The sequence below is a fragment of the Mesocricetus auratus genome, unplaced genomic scaffold, assembly GCF_017639785.1.
Source record: "Mesocricetus auratus isolate SY011 unplaced genomic scaffold, BCM_Maur_2.0 Super-Scaffold_4256, whole genome shotgun sequence".
Classification (NCBI taxonomy): domain Eukaryota; kingdom Metazoa; phylum Chordata; class Mammalia; order Rodentia; family Cricetidae; genus Mesocricetus; species Mesocricetus auratus.
The window spans coordinates 129,525,459-129,543,652 of record NW_024429182.1 but is presented as its reverse complement, the minus strand read 5'-3'; the positions used below and the strand labels follow the sequence as shown (position 1 = coordinate 129,543,652).

The following is an 18,194-nucleotide window of genomic DNA, read 5'->3' as shown; positions in this document are numbered from 1 at the left end:
TTAAGCCATAACAAAGTCACTTCCTAAGCTCCCAGGTTGGGTGCATCCATCCTGGCTGTGACCAGTTGGGATGCTTCAACACGGATCATATCAACTCTGGCTTGTTCCTGAGATTATCCTGGGAACAGAAAATGAGCCTACACAGACTCACAGGGCACACCAGGGTGTCCCCTAGAGTGGCCTGCCCTGCTAGGGTGTCCCCTGGGATCGCCCACTGGGGTGGCCCAGTACCTCAGGTTACTGACCAGGAAAGCAGGAAGCACAAGGACCACTGCTGGTCAGTTGAAGGCAATAGACAATCCATGTTGGAGAGAACAGCTTGAAGGTGCACTGGGGATATTTAGGGTCCCTTGGGGTAGGTGCAATCGCATCACTCCACAGCAAGGCTTTTTGTTTGCTCTTGTTTTTCTGATTCTGGGAACTGAATCCAGGACTGCATACCACCTCCACGCCCAGCAGTGGTCCTTAGCTGGGGTGCTTTCTGTGGCCCATGGGGCATTTAGGAATGCCTGGAGGCAAAGGCAGAGAATTTTTATGCGTTCACTGTGGTACTTGCAGATGCTCTTAAGTACCCTAGGTTGACAGAACACCATCACAACAAAGACAGTGCCGCTCAGAGTGTCAATGCCAAGAGCTGGTGAAACAATGTATCCAGGCCACCAGGCTTCAGTCATCCAAGAAGCCTTTTCATTTGTTACCCATGAATATGAGCAGGAAGTTAGCAACTAGCAGACACTTAGGAAGGTTTTGATATGAATGTGAGTTATTAGGATAAACTGGGGGGGGGTGTAAAATGAAACTCATGAAGTAGGAACACGGATTACTTGAAGGTCAAGGTCCAAAACAGGACTTTGAAAATGAGATGGGTACTGGGGAGGTGGCCGTGTATAGGGAGGTTGCTGCTCAGGCACATGGAAATGAGTTCAGAGCCCCAGCAGTCACATAAAATCCAGGCATGGCTGTGTGTAGGTGGATCCTGGAAGGCTGTGAGACACTGAGCTTCCAGTCCAGGGAGAGATGCTATCTCAAGGGGATAGGACGGAGACCTACAGAGGAAAAACACCCTCTGTTCTCTTCCTGCCTCTATATGCAAGCACACCTGTATATTATCCTGCCTGCATATACAGAACACACACACACACACACACACACACACACACACACACACACACACACACACAGGCATTTGTGTGCCAAAGCAAAAGACAACAATAAACTGTACTTGCCTGGGACAAATGTTAGTTATCTTTAGTTTTACCTGTCAGAACTCCTCTCTTACCCCTCAATATAACAATACACTCATAAACCACATTATTTCATTTACAACCAGAAATTCTTTGAAGAAAATTAAACCAGCTAGTATTTTACTTGAATTTTAATTTTTTGCTTAAAACTCATAAACTACATCCTTTAAGGAATGTTACCTTAAAGCTACAGGATTGTATAAACAACAAAAGTCACACCGTGTCTTGGGAATGGGAGCTGTCCTTTCCCCATGCGTCTCCCGCCTAAATGCTAAATAAGCTTGCTAACTTCACTGTGACTCACCTGAAACTCTTTTATGCCGTGTAGCCAAGGTCCTGGCTTTACCTGAGTGTGGCTCCCGGGGGCGTGGGGGGCATCTCAGGACCAAGGGGGAAGAGCTGGGCTGTGTCTTCTCATTGCCACTGACAGACCCCCACTATCTGTGACTACAGTTGGCCTTATCAGGAGGTGGTGATAGCCAGTGGGGGCCGGTTGGAGGACATAGCCCACTGGAGGACTGCAAGCCACTTTCCGTCTCTGTGCTCCCTGTCCATCATGAGCTGAGCCTCTTTGTTACGTCATCCGTTCCCACCACAGTGCTCTGCGTCACCACACACGGGCCAAAGGCAGCAGAGCCCAGGAGCTGAGGCCGGGGAAACCATGAGCACAACAAACATCTTTCCTCTTTGTAAGTTTCTTTCTTAGGTGTTTTATGTCACAGCGATTAAAAAAAAGATTAATACATACTCCATTATTTCTCACTTTAAATTGTTCACATTGAATATATTAGGAGTATCCTCTTAATTGTAAGCATTGCAAAGAGTGAGGTGGAACGGGTTTTCCCTCTCCACGAATTTGAACTACTTCCACAATTGAACTTTTCATATGTGAAACAAATAAAAACCATGCCTGCTCAATATCCCTGAAAAGTCACCTACAAGACATCAATCAGGGTCCCCAATGTTTTCCTAAAGGACTCTAGCCAAGTTTCACTCATCAGACTCCTCCCACATGCCCACCACTAGGACTAAGTCAGAATGTTCCAGGGCCATGGTCCTGTGACTCTCCGTGGCTCACATCTCTGCCCTCCTTGAGATGACTGACTGGGCCGGGTCTAGAGTGGGATCTCCTTCCTGTCCCCAGTGTTGGGGAAGTCTTAAGTTAATAAAGCACTGTTTGGCCAGTAGGAATCTAGATAGGTGGGACTAGGAGTCCAGGAGGATGCTGGGAAGGAGAAACACAAGGGAGTCGAGATGTAACGCCATGGGGTAGGAAGCCCGGAAAGTTCTCCGGTAAGAGAAATACTTAGATTAACAATTATGGGGTAATTACTTAAGTCAGAGCTAGCCAGTAAGAAACAAGCAAGGCCAACAGCTTCATAATTAATATAGCCTCCTGTGTGTTTATTTGGGGACTACAACGCGGCAGAGCCCAGGCGACTGGCGGGTGATAAACCAAAGCGGCTAGCAAAGATAAAGCTTCTCTTTACACCCCAGGATTAATCACAGCATGCAGTTGCTCAAAAATGGATCTGGATGAAAGTATAAAAAGTGAACGCAGATGCTTGGGACTCACAATGCAAGAATTGAAGCTCTTGCCATTCTCGGAGACTGCAGAAATGACTCTAACATTCAGAACAGGTTGCAGCCCTGATACTAACCCAGGGCTCTCCAGCACTGCTGGGGCGGAGAGCAGGGGAGAAGAAGATCCCTGGACCCTGTCCCAGGAGGTCATTCTTCAGAAACAGTTGAGTCAGAGATGTGTGGGATGTGTGGGAAAGTCTAAAGTCTGCGTCACTGGCCTTCGGTTTCAGTGTTTGTGACTAGTGGTGTGTGTGTGTGTGTGTGTGTGTGTGTGTGTGTGTGTGTGTGTGTGTGTCTGTGTGTCTGTGGTGCTTTAAAGGAGGCTCCTACAGTCAACAGCAACAAAGAATCTTGGCTAATGCCTCGGTCTGCAGGAATACCACAGCAAAGACCATGGGAGGGTGGCTTAGCCATCAGGAATGTGGTGTCTGGGTTCTGGTGGCTGGAAGCAGAGATCGGTGTGTTAACAGGATCAGTTTCTCCTTGGGCATCTCCCACTGCCTCCTGGTAGCCTCCTGTGGCCCTTCCTGTGTAGGCAGGGGTGTCCCTGTGTATGCCATTATCTCCTCGTATAGAGGACACCAATCAGATTGGGTTGAGGCCCACCTAAAAGGTCTCCTTTTTACTTAATCGCAGCTTTGAAGATCTTCAAATGTGTCTCTACAAGTCCCAATACAATCACATCCTCTGGTGCTGTGCTGGCTGGTTTTATGTCAAGTTGACACAAGTTACAGTCATCTGAGAGGAGGAAGCCTCAACTGAGAAAACACCTCCATAAGATCAGGCTGCAGGCAAGCTTGCAGGGCATTTTCTTAATTAGTGATTGATGGGGGAGGGCCCAGCGCATCGCGGGCAGTGCCAACCCTGGGCTGGTGGTCCTGGGTTCTGTAAGAAAGCAGGCTGAACAAGCCATGGCGAGCAAGCCAGGAAGCTGCACTCCTCCACCATCCTTGCAACAGCTCCCGCCTCCAGGTTCCTGCCGTTTGAGTTCCTGTCCTGACTTCCTTCAATGATGGGCAACAATGTAGACGTGTAAGCCAAATAAAGCCTTTCTTCCCTTACTTGCTTTTGGCCGTGGTGTTTCATCCCAGCAACAGAAGCCCTAATTAAGACAAGAGCTACGAGTTAGGATTTCTGCACGTGTCTGGGGCTGAGCAGGAGTCGGCAGCTCCTTATACACAGGCTGCTTGCTCATTCTCCAAGAATGTCACCTCTCAAGGGTACTGGGACAGTTTAGATGCTGCTGGCCCTAGGCGGTGTGCCTCTAGCGGCTCCATCCTGCAGTGCAGCCAGCCGGACTCTACGTGATTCCCAGACCCGGTCAGCTGGCTTCCTGATGGCCCTGCCAATGGGTGATGCTGACATGCGAGCTTATAGAAACCAGTAGGGGCTGAGACTGAGCATGTCCCTTCCTTCCCTTAGCATTGAGTCTGTGCCACAGCATTTGGATCCCCTCTGAACTTCTAATCCTCACTAAATAGATTTCTACATGTTTGTAGACTCTCATAACACTCTGCCCCTCCCCAGCCTCCGAGAGACAAAGGTGGTCCCAGCCATTATTTATCTCTGGGTTGCCCTGGCACCTCCTTTGTCTTCTCCATGTCTGTGACCCCTATCCCTTTTAATGTGACTGCTCTTTGATAAACCCCGTCTGCCATTGAGACTTGACTTTCCAAGAGCCTGTGAAGTCTTGTGAGGCTCTGAGAGTCCAGGACAGAGCAGATCCTCAGTGATTGAGGCGGGGGTGGGCGGTGGGTTCCTCAGTGTTTGAAGAGACCATCTGCTCTGAGGTCACTTATTAGTCCAATATACATCCAAGCCCATTACATTTAATAAGGTGTGGTGCTGTAATCATGGGCAGGGTGCCACTCAAAAGACAGACATCATGCCCCTCCCTTCTCCTATCAGGCCACTGAGACAATGAACCCCAAGGAGCTGGGATTTCCCAGAGTCTCATGGTGGGAAACAGGAAAGGCTGGGACCTTGGCCACAATCAGAGAGCTGGCCTCCCAGAAAGGGATTTTGCATTGTTCTGACAAGCAAGAGGACAGCCCAGGAGCAAGGGGCTGAGACAGTTATGAGTCACTGGGAGCAGGACCACACCCTGACCTGAGCTGCTTGGCTGTGCATACCTTTTGCCTTCCGTGTAAACCTAAGTCTCATGTCAGAACCCTGAAAATGAACTTAGGATCACTGGAGTCCCCTGTTCCTTGTCCCATCGTGCTGACTTGTAAATCCCTTCTCTCTGCTTTCCAGTGTGTCTCCAAGGGCCTATTAAGGACAGTGGCCAACCCTGACTTGGTAGCCCCATGTTCTGAGAAATCTAACATTGAGAATGATCTGTGTGTACACAGATACCTGGGCTTGATGTCTGTTTCAGGGTAGGAACAGTTGATGTAAACCCTTGGGGGGCTTGTTCCTGTGTATAAGTGATGGGTCCCACAGCCTGGGGACACTGGGGCCTCACCACCTAGTCTAATAGGCTGGCCCACCTTTGGTAACCTAGAACTCCCACCAAGCAGTCCCTGCAAACAGCAGTCCATCGGACACCCTGAATGGTTTTTGTGGGATGTAGGGACAGCCTGTGACCTGTTTCTGTCACTCCCCAGTCCCTGGCTATGCGTATTGACTCCACCTGCCCCTCAGTCTGGGTGACCCACTCACACTCTGGCCTCAGAAACACCACTAAGGCAGCTCCAACCCTCACCTTCCTGGGAGAGGCACCTCATCTGCTGACTTCAAGGCACTGAACCTTACCGGCTTCCTTGCTGGGCCCAATCCTACCACCATGGGGAAGAGCAGGGCAGGGGCGGAGAAGCAGCTAGGAAAGGCAGTGGAAAGGAGCAGGGGTCTTTGGGACAGCACCCTTGGCTCCCTTCTTCTCTGTCCCAATCTCTGTCAAGCTGTCACCTGCCTGACTGGACTCCTGCTGACTTCAAGAGTCGCATCTTCGCCTGCCAAACAAGATCATTGAGAGGAGGCCTCCAGCCAGGGAAGTCCCAAACCCTGGATTTCGGCTCCAGCAGGGAAGCCACAAAGCAGGGCTATCCCCTAAAATATGCATCAGAACGTGTTTATATTTTCTAGTAGCCAGAGTAGGAAAAAACAAACAGGTGGAATTAATTCCGACAGCATAACATCTAAATTATACCAAAGACACTTCAAACTCTTGCTTTGTTTTGTTTTTGTTTTTTGAGACAGGTTTTCTCTGTGTAGCCCTGGCTGTCCTGGAACTCACTTTGTAGACCAGTCTGAACTCATAGAGATCCGCCTGCCTCTGCCTCCCTAGTGCTGGGATTAACGCCCTGCCTTTCTCTTTCTGCATACTGAGCACTTAAAACCCAGAGTGGGCCCAGGAGGGTGACTCAGCCAGTGAAGGCACCAATGACTTGAGTTGGAGTCCCAGGACCCACATGGTGGAAGGAGAAAACACATTCAAACAAGCTGTCTTCTGACCTCACACTCTCTGCGACACACACACACACACACACACACCACTAAATTAAAATATTAATTTAAAAAATCTAGTGTGTGCCGGGAGGTGGTGGCGCACGCCTTTACAGGCGGATATCTGTGAGTTCGAGACCAGGCTGGACCGATAGCCTCTAAAACAATACAGAGAAACCCTGTCTCGTAAAACCAAAAAAAAAAAAAAATCTAGTGTGAAGTTTGTACTTAGACAGCACCTCAGGCTGAGCAGACCACTTCAAAGGTTCAGTGGACCCACAGGGTGAGTAGCTGCCTTGCCAGGGTGAGAATTTCCTGATGGGATTGCTGCCTCCACAACACTCATATTTCATCATGAGCGGCCAGCAAACCACCACTCAAATAGAGCATCCAGAGTCCTTTTAAAAATGTGGTTCAGTGGAGAGGGTGCTTGCCTAGCATGCCTGAGGCCCCGAGTTTGATTCCCAGCACCCATAAAACCATGCTTGATGGCTCATACGTGTAACCCTACTACACAATTGGTAGAAGCAGGAGGGTCGGGAGTTCAAAGTGAGTTCAAGGTCATCTTCAGTCACATGGTGAGTTTGAAACGAGCTTGGGAACAGCAGTAACTCCACTCTCTCTCCTCACTCCCACTACCTGGTCCATTTGTGCTGTTCCTACAGAACACTGAGGAGGGGTGATTTACAAAGGCAGGAATTTGTTCTGGAGGCTGAGGAGGAATCCGATATCAAGATGCCAGGAGCTCGTCTGCTTGGGAAGAGCTTCTCTACTTCAAAGATGGTGTGTGTTGCTGAGCCATCCCAGGGAGCGAGAAAGGCCATGTCTTCCCCAGCCCAAAGTAGAAAAGCAAGCAGTCCGAAGAAGAGAGGGCTTTAATCCATTCATCAGCGCTTAAGGGCTCCACCTCTTAATGCTATAATATCAATACCTGTATCCTGGAGGCCCACAGCCCTTGCCTGCTCCTGTCTGTCTCTGAGTTTGTGTACTCCGATTCCACATGTGAAAGGAGTCACCGGGGGTTTGCCTGTTCTAAGTGACTTACTTCCCTCAGCGGAATGTGTCCAGGAGACATCCATGCTACGGTGTGTGTGTGTCTGAGCTCCTTCCATCTCAAGGCTAAGTAGTAGTCCTTGTGTGCCTATGTCACTGTGTGCCTATGTCACTGTGTGCCCATGTCACTGTGTGCCCATGTCACACTCGCTGTAGCCACGCACCTGTCGGTCGGTCCCTGGGCCAGTCCCTGCCTTTCGGCTACTGTGAGAATGCCACCATGCGCCTGTGTTTTGTGCCCAGAAGAGGGCTGGATCATTTAAGTCTATTTTTGAGGAGCTTCACGCCCCCTTTAACTCAAGATTACTGCAATTGAGATTAGACCATTGCTGGTTTCCAGAAAGTTCTGTGGGCGACTTTGTAAACAAATCCCACTCCCTCATTCCACCTCTGCCTCCATCTCCAACAGCCCCCGATCTCTGTTCCTGTCACCTTACAAACCCAACACTGTCAATTAAGGCATCTAGTGTTTTTTCCCTTGACGTCATGCTTTCGAGATCTCCATAGCCCACATATATCACGGGTTACTTTTCATCCCTGAGGGACTTTTGCTGTAGAAGTGCCATGGTCAACTTTGCTATTCAGGGATTGGCCTGGACGACTGTGAGTCACGGCACCTGTGTATCTTCCTGTTCTGGTCCTCAGGTCTCGGGTAAACGCTTACAGAGGAATTAGTGTGTCCAGCTTCTCGAGAGCCCCAGGGCTTCGCAGCATCACCAAGGAGCACTGATGTCTTGAGGAGACGTGAAAATCGAAGCCTTGCCTTGACTCCCCAGTGCATCTGAGTGATGAGTGATGGGGTGGGTGCTAGATGCCCCATCTTGAGCAAGCCCTGGAGATGTTGAATAAGGCCTTCCAAACCTGGATATAACTCCCAAACACCGGAGCTCAGTTTGAAGGTTAACCAAAGGAAGTTGAAGGATTGAAAAAAATGGGCTGGGGGGAAAGCTTGGGGATGAGGCCTTACTACTCACAGGTGTCAGCCCCACCTCCAAAACCTTTAAATGCCCACCCACAGCATACAGAAAGGACATGGGTGCGACTCTGAGGACACTGAGCTGAACCCTAAGTTGAGGACCTCAAAGCAGCCCTGACTTGAAGCAGGCGAGGACGAGTGGCTGGAAGTAGCCTGTGATGGTCCACAGTGCATCTGAGTGATGAGTGACCATTCCAGAAGGCACCATGCTCCCCACGGAAGTCCCTTGGGTCTGAAGGGCAGTGGCCTCAGTTGACATCTACTTAGCACAGCTAACCCTGTCCGACAGGTTCCTGTCATCCCTGTCTCCAGGCACCTCCCATCCCCAGGCCTGGAGACAGCTGAGTGTGGTAGGAAAGAATCCATAGATGAGGGGATCAACCTTCGCCGGATGAACCTGCCCCTGCGTAAGTAGGGCTGGACCCTCCAGATGCGCATGCTGGAGCCCAGTATCTTGTCAGTTTCAGTTGCTTGGCAAAAATGCCTCAGATTCACTTTCCCGAAGTTCCAGAAGCGGAAACCCCTGAGTCAGAGTGGTGGCAGTGGCGTGGTTCTGTGGTGGAGGATGGGGTGTGTGTGCCTCATCTAGGTTGTAGACTGCTGCCATCTCTCCATGTTCTTGTGGTAGAAATCGGGCAAGGAAGCCATTCTATCCTCTCCCCACCCCCCTCTCTAAGGCTGGGTATTCTAAAGCTCACCCGGGAGAGCAGGATTTCAACAGCATTGGAAGGGGACGCAAAAGCTCAGTCCATGACAAGCCTGAATATTCATTTCTTTAATGAAAAATGTACTTCTGTGCTTCTAATTATATCCTCTTGAGGACAGTGTAACCAGCATGTCCTGCCTGCTGTGTGAGCAGAGCCTGCTGAACGCTCACCAGGAAACATCCCAGCAATGTTTATTCTTCACAATAGCAGGGTTATTTCAGATCCTGGTTTAAAGGTGAGAAAACTCAACTGTGAACACGCTTCCTGTAGACACAGGTGAGAGTGCTTTCCGAGTAGGACTCCTGGACTGGAGAGCGTGTGATCTGAACCACTGCGAGCAGGCAGGACAAAGAAGACTAACGAACACAACTCAGGCTGCTTAAAGAAGACTGCCACACGCATGCGTCTGCTAGCCTGGTGTCTGGAGGTGGTGCCGGTAGAATTTTTCTCTGTCCAGTTTTTTGGGAGATTGGCTGAGACAATCCTTCCTAATCATGGTAGCCTTTCCATGAGTATGCTTGATCCCATGGCATAAAAAGAGCTAAAAGCTTCTCTTCCTTGTTCCTCGCTGTTTAGAAACATCCTGATAGCTGAATCTTTTAACAAGTCCTGATCACTTCACTGGTGAGTCCCTCAGCATGGGAGCTCAGGGGCAGACCCTCACAGGACATAGTGTAAAAGTGACTGCTCTCTGATCTTAAGAGTGTTCCCATTAGCCTTGGTCCCTTGTCTACTTTCCCAACCGTATTCCATAGAACACACGTGACCATGCTGTACCTGCCTCATGTCTGTTACCTACCAAGAGTATCATGAGGCCACTTGAGTGTACATGTATCTGACTGTAAGGGCAGCAGGGCTTGTTTTCTCCTGTATCTCTTAAATAAATTATTTATATGGTTTGGCAATTTTTCTATAGTGTTTTTTCTTGCTTAGATGTGATTTTCTTTATGTATTAAAGATCTGTACCTATCAAAGATGGCAAACATTTCTATCCAATTCATGGTAATTTCTTTGAATTTTCTCCATTTTGAATTTCTCGGTGTGTGTGTGTGTGTGTGTGTGTGTGTGTGCATGCATGTTCATGGGTGTGAGTATGGACACACATGTGTCATGCACATGTATGGCAGCTGATGGACAACCTCAGAGGCCTGTATGCATGCAACATGTTTGAGACAGGATCTCTTGATGTTTGCCACTGAGCACTCCAGGTCAGTTGACCCCAAAGCTTCCAGCTACTCCCCTCTCTCTCCCTGTCTTCCTGCACTGGGGCAGGGGGATTGCAGACCCACACAGGAGCTTTTGAGGATTCAAGCTCGGGACCCTGAGCAGCTTTCCTCACTGGCAGCTCCCCTCCTCTTCTCTGACTTGCTAATGGTGTTTTACGTAGAAACATTGTGCATACCCTGCCATGAACATGGGCATCCTTTTCCTGCTGCCAGCTCCTCCTCTCACAGCCACGCTCTTCTAAGGGCTTCATTTCTAACTCCACTTGTCAACAAATGGGAATCAGAGCACTTCATTCCTTCTCCTTTCTGAGCTGTGATAGCAAGCATACTTTGGAGTTGTTCCAGGCAGGCCTGGGTGGCCATCCCAGGCATCAGGGACAATACGGTAGAAGAGGACCAAGGCTCGGGAAGCTTAGGGTCAAGGTCACAGTTGGTAAGTGGACCAATCTGCTTCTCTCCTGGCTGTGTCTACTGCTCGATGTTGTGTGTAATTCCTCTCTACAAAATGAAAAGACAACGCAGATGAAGCCCCGCTGAGGTTCTCTGCTCAGCCCTGAAATTTGGAACCATATCCTGAAAGCTAAATAGTTGGCCACCTTGCATCCTCCTTCCCTGGGAGGAGACCATGTCTTCCAAGGGTTGGAGGTTATCCAAGTGGATGCATCTGCTTGTAGGGTTGGTCTCCACCGTGTTCGGGTCAGAGCGGTGGATCCATTAGTGTGGCACACGTTGATGGGTGGGTCACGCCCTTTTATTTGCCATGCAGCCTCATCCAAGCCGGGGAAGCTGTCACACACCACAAATACCTCCGTGTGCGTGAAGGGACAGTTAGGCATATTAGCAAGCCTAGCCTCAAACCCCAGATGTTTAAAGCCAGAGAGAAGTGCCCTGTGGCTGGCAGAGAGGACCATGGCCCGCTGCCCTCCTAGTGGTAGACATTTAGAATAAGACTTTTAGTTTTATTCTAAGCCATGGGAAGGATTTTGGGCTCTTTTTTGCTTGTTTATTTGTGTGCTGTTGTTGTTGACTCCCAGAGAGGTTTAACACCCTGGCTCAGCTGCCTGCCAGCCATCTTCGGTGCATTGCCGGCCCGGGTCACTTAGTGTCTTCCTTATTCATTGGATGAGTCTTACTCCATTAAGGATTTTAGTCCTTGATTGTGTTTGTTGCAAATCTCGCCAGATTGTTACCTGCTTTTCCTTTCTTTTCCGAATAACAGGGTTTCTCTGGCCAGCCAGGTGATATTTTTCCTTGTTTCTCTAAATCTGGTCTGTGTTGTCACGGCAATATTTCACATCCCTGAACATTTCTTTATCTCCGGGCGGGGGCTGGCAATCAGCTAACCCCTCAAAGGATAGGAAGTGGAGGGAGGGCCCCGGGTTGGGACTCTGTGCTGGGGACGCTCCTGGCTATGGTCAAAGGTCTGTCTAGCCGGGAAGAAGACTGAGGCTCAGGAGAAAGTCGTGGCCGCCACGAAAGAGGCCAAGTTCCACGCCTGGCTCAGAAGTGGAAACTGGGCATGGCCTGGGCAAACTAGATGAAGGGCGAAGGTCCAGCACCCTGGGCTGGAGCCCCACCCTGGAGCCCCGCCCACCGGGCCCGCCCCTTCGAACAGAGAGTGTCCTGACCTCTCGGCACCTTCTGGCTCTGCCGGTGCCCTCCCTCCTCTGAAGTCATTGGTTGAGTCTCAGTCCCCGCCCCCGGAAGAGCTGCTATCGCAGCCAATCGGCGAGCGCGGCGGCGGCGGAGTCTGGGAGAGAGGTACCCCGACCTGGAGCAGGGGCTGCGGAGTTGACTTGGGGGACCGGGGCTTGTGGGGTCGCTTGTCACCGTGGCCTCGGGGGTGGGCTGCTACTCCAGGGCCGGTGACCGTGCCCGCCCACGCGGAGGGCTGGTGCCGGCTTGTCGGGGTGGCAAGATGTGGGCTCTATGGAAAATTGGGGCCCGCCCGTATAGGCCCAGGGGTGGGTGGGGCCGCCTCAAATTTGTTTTTTCTTCTGCTTAGGGACACCCCACCTGTCACTGAAGGGAAACGGAGGCCTCTTCTGGCCGCCCCCGGTGTCAGGGGCTCAGAAATCCGAGACCAGAAGGAGATGCGCTGAGCCTGGCTGTCCCCCCTAAAGGGCCTCTCGGAAGGCACCGCCAGGAATGCCTAGACTCCCATTGGAGCCTCTGGAAGGGGAAAGGAGGTTGGCTGTGGCTCTGGCGTTTGGCTCTAGGTAACAATAAAGGGAACATGGGGGTGCGATGAGTGCAGAGAGACCGTGAGAAAAGGGCAAATTGAACTTGGACAGGCGTTTTCCCATTGCTCGCCTCTCAGGTCAAAGTAAGAGACTTGGCGAGCCATGGGTGCTCCCAGCGTGTGTCCTTGGCCTTCCCGACCACACCTTGGAATGCCTTTCGAGGTTTTTGTACAAAGAATCTGAATGTAAGATTCTTAGTGACTGGGAGCTGAGAACAGGACTAGTGCCTTGTGTGCAAGCCGGGGGAGGGAGGCACGGCTATGGATACGGAAGAGGGCGGGGACTCTTGTCTTTCCGTACATAGTACACAGTCAGGGAAAGTGTGACTTTATTCTGCCTAAGCCCCATGGGGGCTAGAGTGAGGTGTTGTCATTCGGTCCTGTTGGTGTCTGCTGACTTTTCGCCTTGTTGGCAGTTCTCTTTAGGAAGCCAGAGGGGAATGAGTAGCATTTGTGGGGAATTAACCCCAGGTTTGGTTGCTTTCAGCTAAGAAAATGAGGCAGAAGGAAGTATTGGCCAAGACCTTCCAAGGCCCCGCTGTTGTCTGTAGGACTCCAAATAGCCACGTTTACATGTTCAAGAATGGCAGTGGGGACTCCGGGGACTCCTCCGAGGAAGAGTCACAACACGTGGTGTTACGACCCCGGGGCAAGGAGCGCCCGAAGAACAGCGTCCAACACCCTCAGCATCCCGGAGCGGGCAGCGTGGTTTTGCTGCAGCGGGAGCTGGCCCAGGAGGACAGCCTCAACAAGCTGGCACTCCAGTATGGCTGCAAAGTAAGCCGGCTCAGTCGCTGAGTAAGCTGACTGTCAGTTAGCTGGGAGCCTCTGTTAAGGGTCTGCTTTCCACTGCAGTGACACTATGAAACTGTGTGGTCTTTTGAGCACGTTGCACTTAAGATCTTAGGGGCTGGAGATGGTAGGAGGAATTTATCCAAGTTTCCTTGGCATGCTTGCATTTCTCGCTCCTTGTATCCTGACCTTTTCTTGATATTAGCTAATCTGACCAGTAGTTTTTCCTTCTCTCTACTAGAACTGCATGGTCTAGCCTCTGCCTTGCATTTATATAACCTTATCTTTCTCTTTAATTATGTTTTTAGCATTCAGAGTGATTAACAGTGGCAAAGTAAGTAGGAAAGCATTTGTGGAATACCCCCCTCCCCTGCATCAAAACGACTTGTTTCCAGCTGCTAACCCCATGCTATATACCCGGCAGCAGCTTTCACCAAGGCTGCATCAGCTGCACCATTAAAAACATCTTTGCCTACTAGAAATTGTCTGTTGTTTATCTAACAGGATCCAAATGAGCAGAAGAGATTGTGTGGGTGTGGGGGTCTTGCCCAGCCTAGTAGAGGCTGGTCTCCAGGGACACAGAGCAGCTTTGCATTACATCAGCCCTGGTGCTTGGATCGCCTCATCTGCTTCCGTAGGCTGGAAAACAGTCTTGAAAGATAGACTGAGTAGGCCTGTCAGATGATAGTCTCTAACAAATCCAGAATGGATACTTAGTGCCTTCACTAACCAGCCCGGATCCAATTAGAAACAAATACACGTGCTGTTTGTCTAGCACAAACAGTGAAAGTTGTCAAGTTTCAGGGCATGATAAAAAGCATCCCTCGAGCAGAGTCAATGAGACCCTAAAAGTGGTTGCTGAATAATATAATCACACACACAATTGACTTGAATAATAAACTCTGTGGCTTGTGCTTACATTCTAGATAAGGTTTGCAAAAGTAACCTGAGGGGGAGTTTAAAATTTGGTCTCCTGGCCCTTCTTTTTCTGTTAGAAGCTTTGTTCCCCGGACTGTAGTTGGGCATGGGAAAGTCTCAGTCTGGAACTCCTAGGTAGATTGCTGATTTCCTAACCTGCTTCTAGTGAGAAGTAGGACCTCCCCAAGGTCAACTGAGTCATTTCTACTCAGGAAATAAGTTCCTGTGCCTGCACTACTTCTGGGAAGGTGCTGAGGAAGCATCCTGAGGGAAGCCTTGGGTGGTGAAGCCTCTGAATGTGTGCCCAGGGCCAGTGCAGGCTTTGTTGAGCTTGTCTGGTCACTTGCTCAGCTGGATTTTGGTGTGAGGGGGACACTGGTGCCTCAGCGCTTGACAGAGGGGTGACAGTGTCTGTCCTGTTTCACCTGTAGCTTTTGTTGTAGTCACAACACTTTCCAAAATTGATCTGAAATTGTTGCAAGTGTAAAAGTTGATTTCTGAGCTATTCATTAAGAGGTTAAAAACCAAAGACAAATAATAATAATAAAACCCAAAGCTCAAGTTGCTCATCAAAACAAAGCTGGCTGTGGGTGCAGTTTCTGGTCTTCACGGGCCTCTTGGATGGGATGCCAGCAGGCTGAGGGTTTCTGCTGGGGTTGGGTACTGATTTTAAGGAACACCGTGTGTTTATAATGCATGGCTTCCCTAGGTTGCAGAGATCAAGAAAGTGAACAACTTCATCCGAGAACAAGACCTGTATGCATTGAAGTCGATCAAGATTCCGGTGAGAAAACATGGGATCCTCACAGAGACTCACCAAGAACTGACCCCTCTGGGGGGCCCATCCTCTGAGACCAGAGTGACCCTGGTGGGACTGCCTGAGGATGAAGCTGCCTCTGCGGCGACTGCTCAGGGTAACCAACTGACAGATTTCTTTAAGGGAATTGATGAGAACATTGAGCGGGTTGTGCAGTCTGACGTCTTCCACAGTGACAGCTGCTGTGTGGAGGCCATAGATGAGCCACTGCTCCCCACAACCCAGAAGCCACCAGCCGATGGCGCAGACTGTGGGATTCAGTGGTGGAACGCTGTCTTCCTCATGCTTCTCATTGGGATTGTGTTGCCGGTGTTTTATCTTGTCTACTTTAAAATCCAAGCCACTGGGGAAGCCTCAAGTAGCTTGAATGCAACTGTTGTCCCCAATGGGTCGATGACACTAAGTCCAGTTCCAGGCCAAGCCCCCAATTTGGCAATTCCAGTGCCCACCCTCCCCGCTTCAGACAGCCAGGTCAGCCCAACCACCCAGGCAGGGGCCTAAGCTCATTTAGTCTATAATTTGCAATGCTTTGGCAATCGGCTCCTGATGCATGTAGCTGTCACTGGCTGTTTGCTGGGAGTGTTGCAGTTTGCTTCCTGGGATTGTATGGACATTAAAGAAGTTGTCATGTCAATCTGGATTGTATGGACTGAGGAATGGCCTGGCCTAACACAAGGATTCAGGAGCCCAGACATCACCATTGCAGCAAGAGAGACATTTGCATGAAATTAGTGGCTGTTTCTTGAAGACACGTAGGGACTGGTTGTGAGGTCCTGTGCAGCCAACCTGTGTGGGCTCCTAAGTAGAGCATGACAAGGGATCTACAGTATTGGTGCTCCACTGTTAGATGGGGTCAAACGACTGTCACAATGTCCCTGCCTGCCAAGGGTGGGGGTGGGCTCAGAGACATGTCTGTGTCTGGGTAGACCAAGGTGCTATGCAGTATGCCATCGAGTTTTAGAGCAACGAATTGCAGTTGGGACAGCCTGCCATGCTTGCCTCTTCACTTGGCCCCATTGAGGGGTGCCTCTTCGGAAGTGAGGAAGCCTCAGATCTAAAGTGCCACCCTTTGAGCTAAGCTGCCATGTGCTCCCTCCCACTGTTGGAGCTTTATGGTCTCACAGATGGGCATACCTTAAGCCACACACAGGGCCACCTCTCACATTCACACTGGGAGCAACTCTGGCGATGGCTCCCTGGATTCTCCCAGTTGGCATCTTAGGAGCTGCTGTTATTGGCACGTAGTTTGAAGGGACTACATCCGACAATGAGGTTCTAACACACGCGCCTCTGAGGCCAATCCACTGTCCGACCTGTGTCGCCAAGAACCGTAGGCCTCCACTTCACCCCACCCCCACCTTGTCCATGTGTGCCCGAAGCTGAATATTCTTCCTGCTGCACCCATGACTATTTTGGGGGTAATGTTCTTGACTTCCAGAGTCTGTGTCTCAGTGTCAAAACCAGACGTGGTGCTGGTCAGCTTTCTGTCACTGTACAAAATCATCTTAAGTAGGAAAGGTTCATCTTGGCTGAAGGTCTCAACCCATGGCCCGATTTGGGGGTGCCTATGGTAAGGACACACATCATGGAGGAGTGTGGTGGAACAAGCTGCTCATATGGCCAGAAAGAGAGGGAGAGACAAGGAGCTTGGGTCCCAGTATCACCTTCAAGGCCATGCCTGCAGTGACCCAGCTTCCTCCCCGCAAGACCCCACTTCTTAACATTTCCACTCCTTCTCGATGCCAAGGTGAGGACCAAGCTTTGGGGGACAGCCAAACCCCAACAGGGCGACTCTGACTGTGAAAGGCCATAAGAGGCAGCACCAGACACCAGAGGGTGCAAGCCGCCCGAGGTTTCCTGAGGCACTCCCTGGAGGTGGTGGCCATCAGTGTGCTGTAAGGGGGTGGAGAAAGGGGGAAGTCAGCTCACCTTGTCACAGCGGAAAGTGACTGAGGCGCTGGGGTCTCAGCTTCAGGGTGAACGGAGGCAAGCAGGTTGCTCCAGTGATGAACATGGCGGATGCTCAGACCACTTGACGCTTAGGTCTAGAAGCCCAGCCAGAGGAGCAGAGTCCTTGAGCCAGCTTTTCAATCAGGAAAACAGTCTGCCCAGAGTGCAGATAGCAAATTTAAATAACCTTCAGAACTACATAAACCCATGGATCTTGATACAATAATATTGATCATGTTAGGTGATTTCTGTCTGGATGCTCATGGTCATTGTGGCTGCGAAGTTTCTCTTAAATGTTGTCACCAGTAACTTTAACAGACAGGGCTCAGAGTCCCATGGGAGAACCACTTGCCAGACAAAGAATGTCTATTTTTTTTCCTGTATTCTGTCTCAAGTGTTGGGGACCACCTGTGGCGCCTGTGCACAGTCCTGTGTAGGCTCCTAAGTAGAACATGACCAGGGATCTGCAGTGTCAGTGGCCTTGGGGTTGGGTGGCATCAGATGACTGTCACAGTGACCCTGCCTGCTAGGAGCGGGGGTGGGCTTGACTCAGAGCTGTGTTCTGTCTCTGGGTAGACCAAGGTGCTACACAATAGTATCAGTATATCACTGAGTTTTCGACAAGTTACAGTTGTAACTTGTATTTTCTGTATTTTTCTCAAGTGGAATAAAATATTTCTTCTGTGAAGGAAGCACGACCCCCTCTTTTCATCCGTGGATATTAGTAACAGTTTAAATCAGAGGAACCGGTTTGGAGAAGATGGCAGTGGCCTCCTGCTGGGCCTGGACGAGTTACCCTGGGCTCTTGCTGTGCACAGGCCTCTGTGGCCAGGGAAGCACAGACCAGGTGGTAAGCAGTGCGCTCAGGCTCACTGACCCCCATAATGTGCTTCCTAGTTGAGTGAGGTCTGTGGAAGACATGCCATGGGGTTCATTTTCTGCTAACCTATTGCATTTTGGTGACTGGGGTGCTTTTGAAAAGAGCTTTGACATTTTAAGTTCTGGGCATTTGTGTCTCTGGGGGTATGTGTATGTGAATGCAGGAGCTCTTGGAGTTCAGGCGAGAGTGTAGGACCCACTGGAGCTGGAGTTATGAGCAGTGGATGCTGGGAACTACACTAAACAGGAGGACAGCGGAGCCACCTCTCCAGTCCCCAAGAAAGTGGATGTTTTAAAGAAATAACTGATCGTTTTGGTTGGCCATAGTGCTTCATGTTACGCACTAAAGAATTCATAGT

At 50.3% G+C, this 18,194-nt stretch overlaps 1 protein-coding gene across 5 annotated transcripts; it reads left to right on the top strand.

Annotated features, from left to right (window-relative positions):
• The first annotated feature begins 11,880 nt into the window (after positions 1 to 11,880).
• Positions 11,881 to 17,648, top strand: Lysmd4 (LysM domain containing 4). Of its 5 annotated transcripts, none has more exons than XM_013123472.3 (4): positions 11,881 to 11,998; positions 12,243 to 12,456; positions 12,967 to 13,256; positions 14,899 to 17,648. In XM_013123472.3, the coding sequence occupies exons 3-4, from the start codon at positions 12,975 to 12,977 to the stop codon at positions 15,505 to 15,507; spliced, it is 891 nt and encodes a 296-aa protein (XP_012978926.1). In that variant the 5' UTR covers positions 11,881 to 11,998; positions 12,243 to 12,456; positions 12,967 to 12,974; the 3' UTR covers positions 15,508 to 17,648. The 5 variants fall into 5 exon arrangements, with proteins under 5 accessions (XP_012978926.1, XP_040586529.1, XP_040586531.1 ...); XM_040730595.1 differs by lacking the exon at positions 11,881 to 11,998 and adding an exon at positions 12,063 to 12,080; XM_040730597.1 differs by lacking the exon at positions 11,881 to 11,998 and adding an exon at positions 13,580 to 13,605 and having other exon boundaries at positions 12,087 to 12,456; positions 14,899 to 15,036.
• The last annotated feature ends 546 nt before the right edge of the window (positions 17,649 to 18,194 follow it).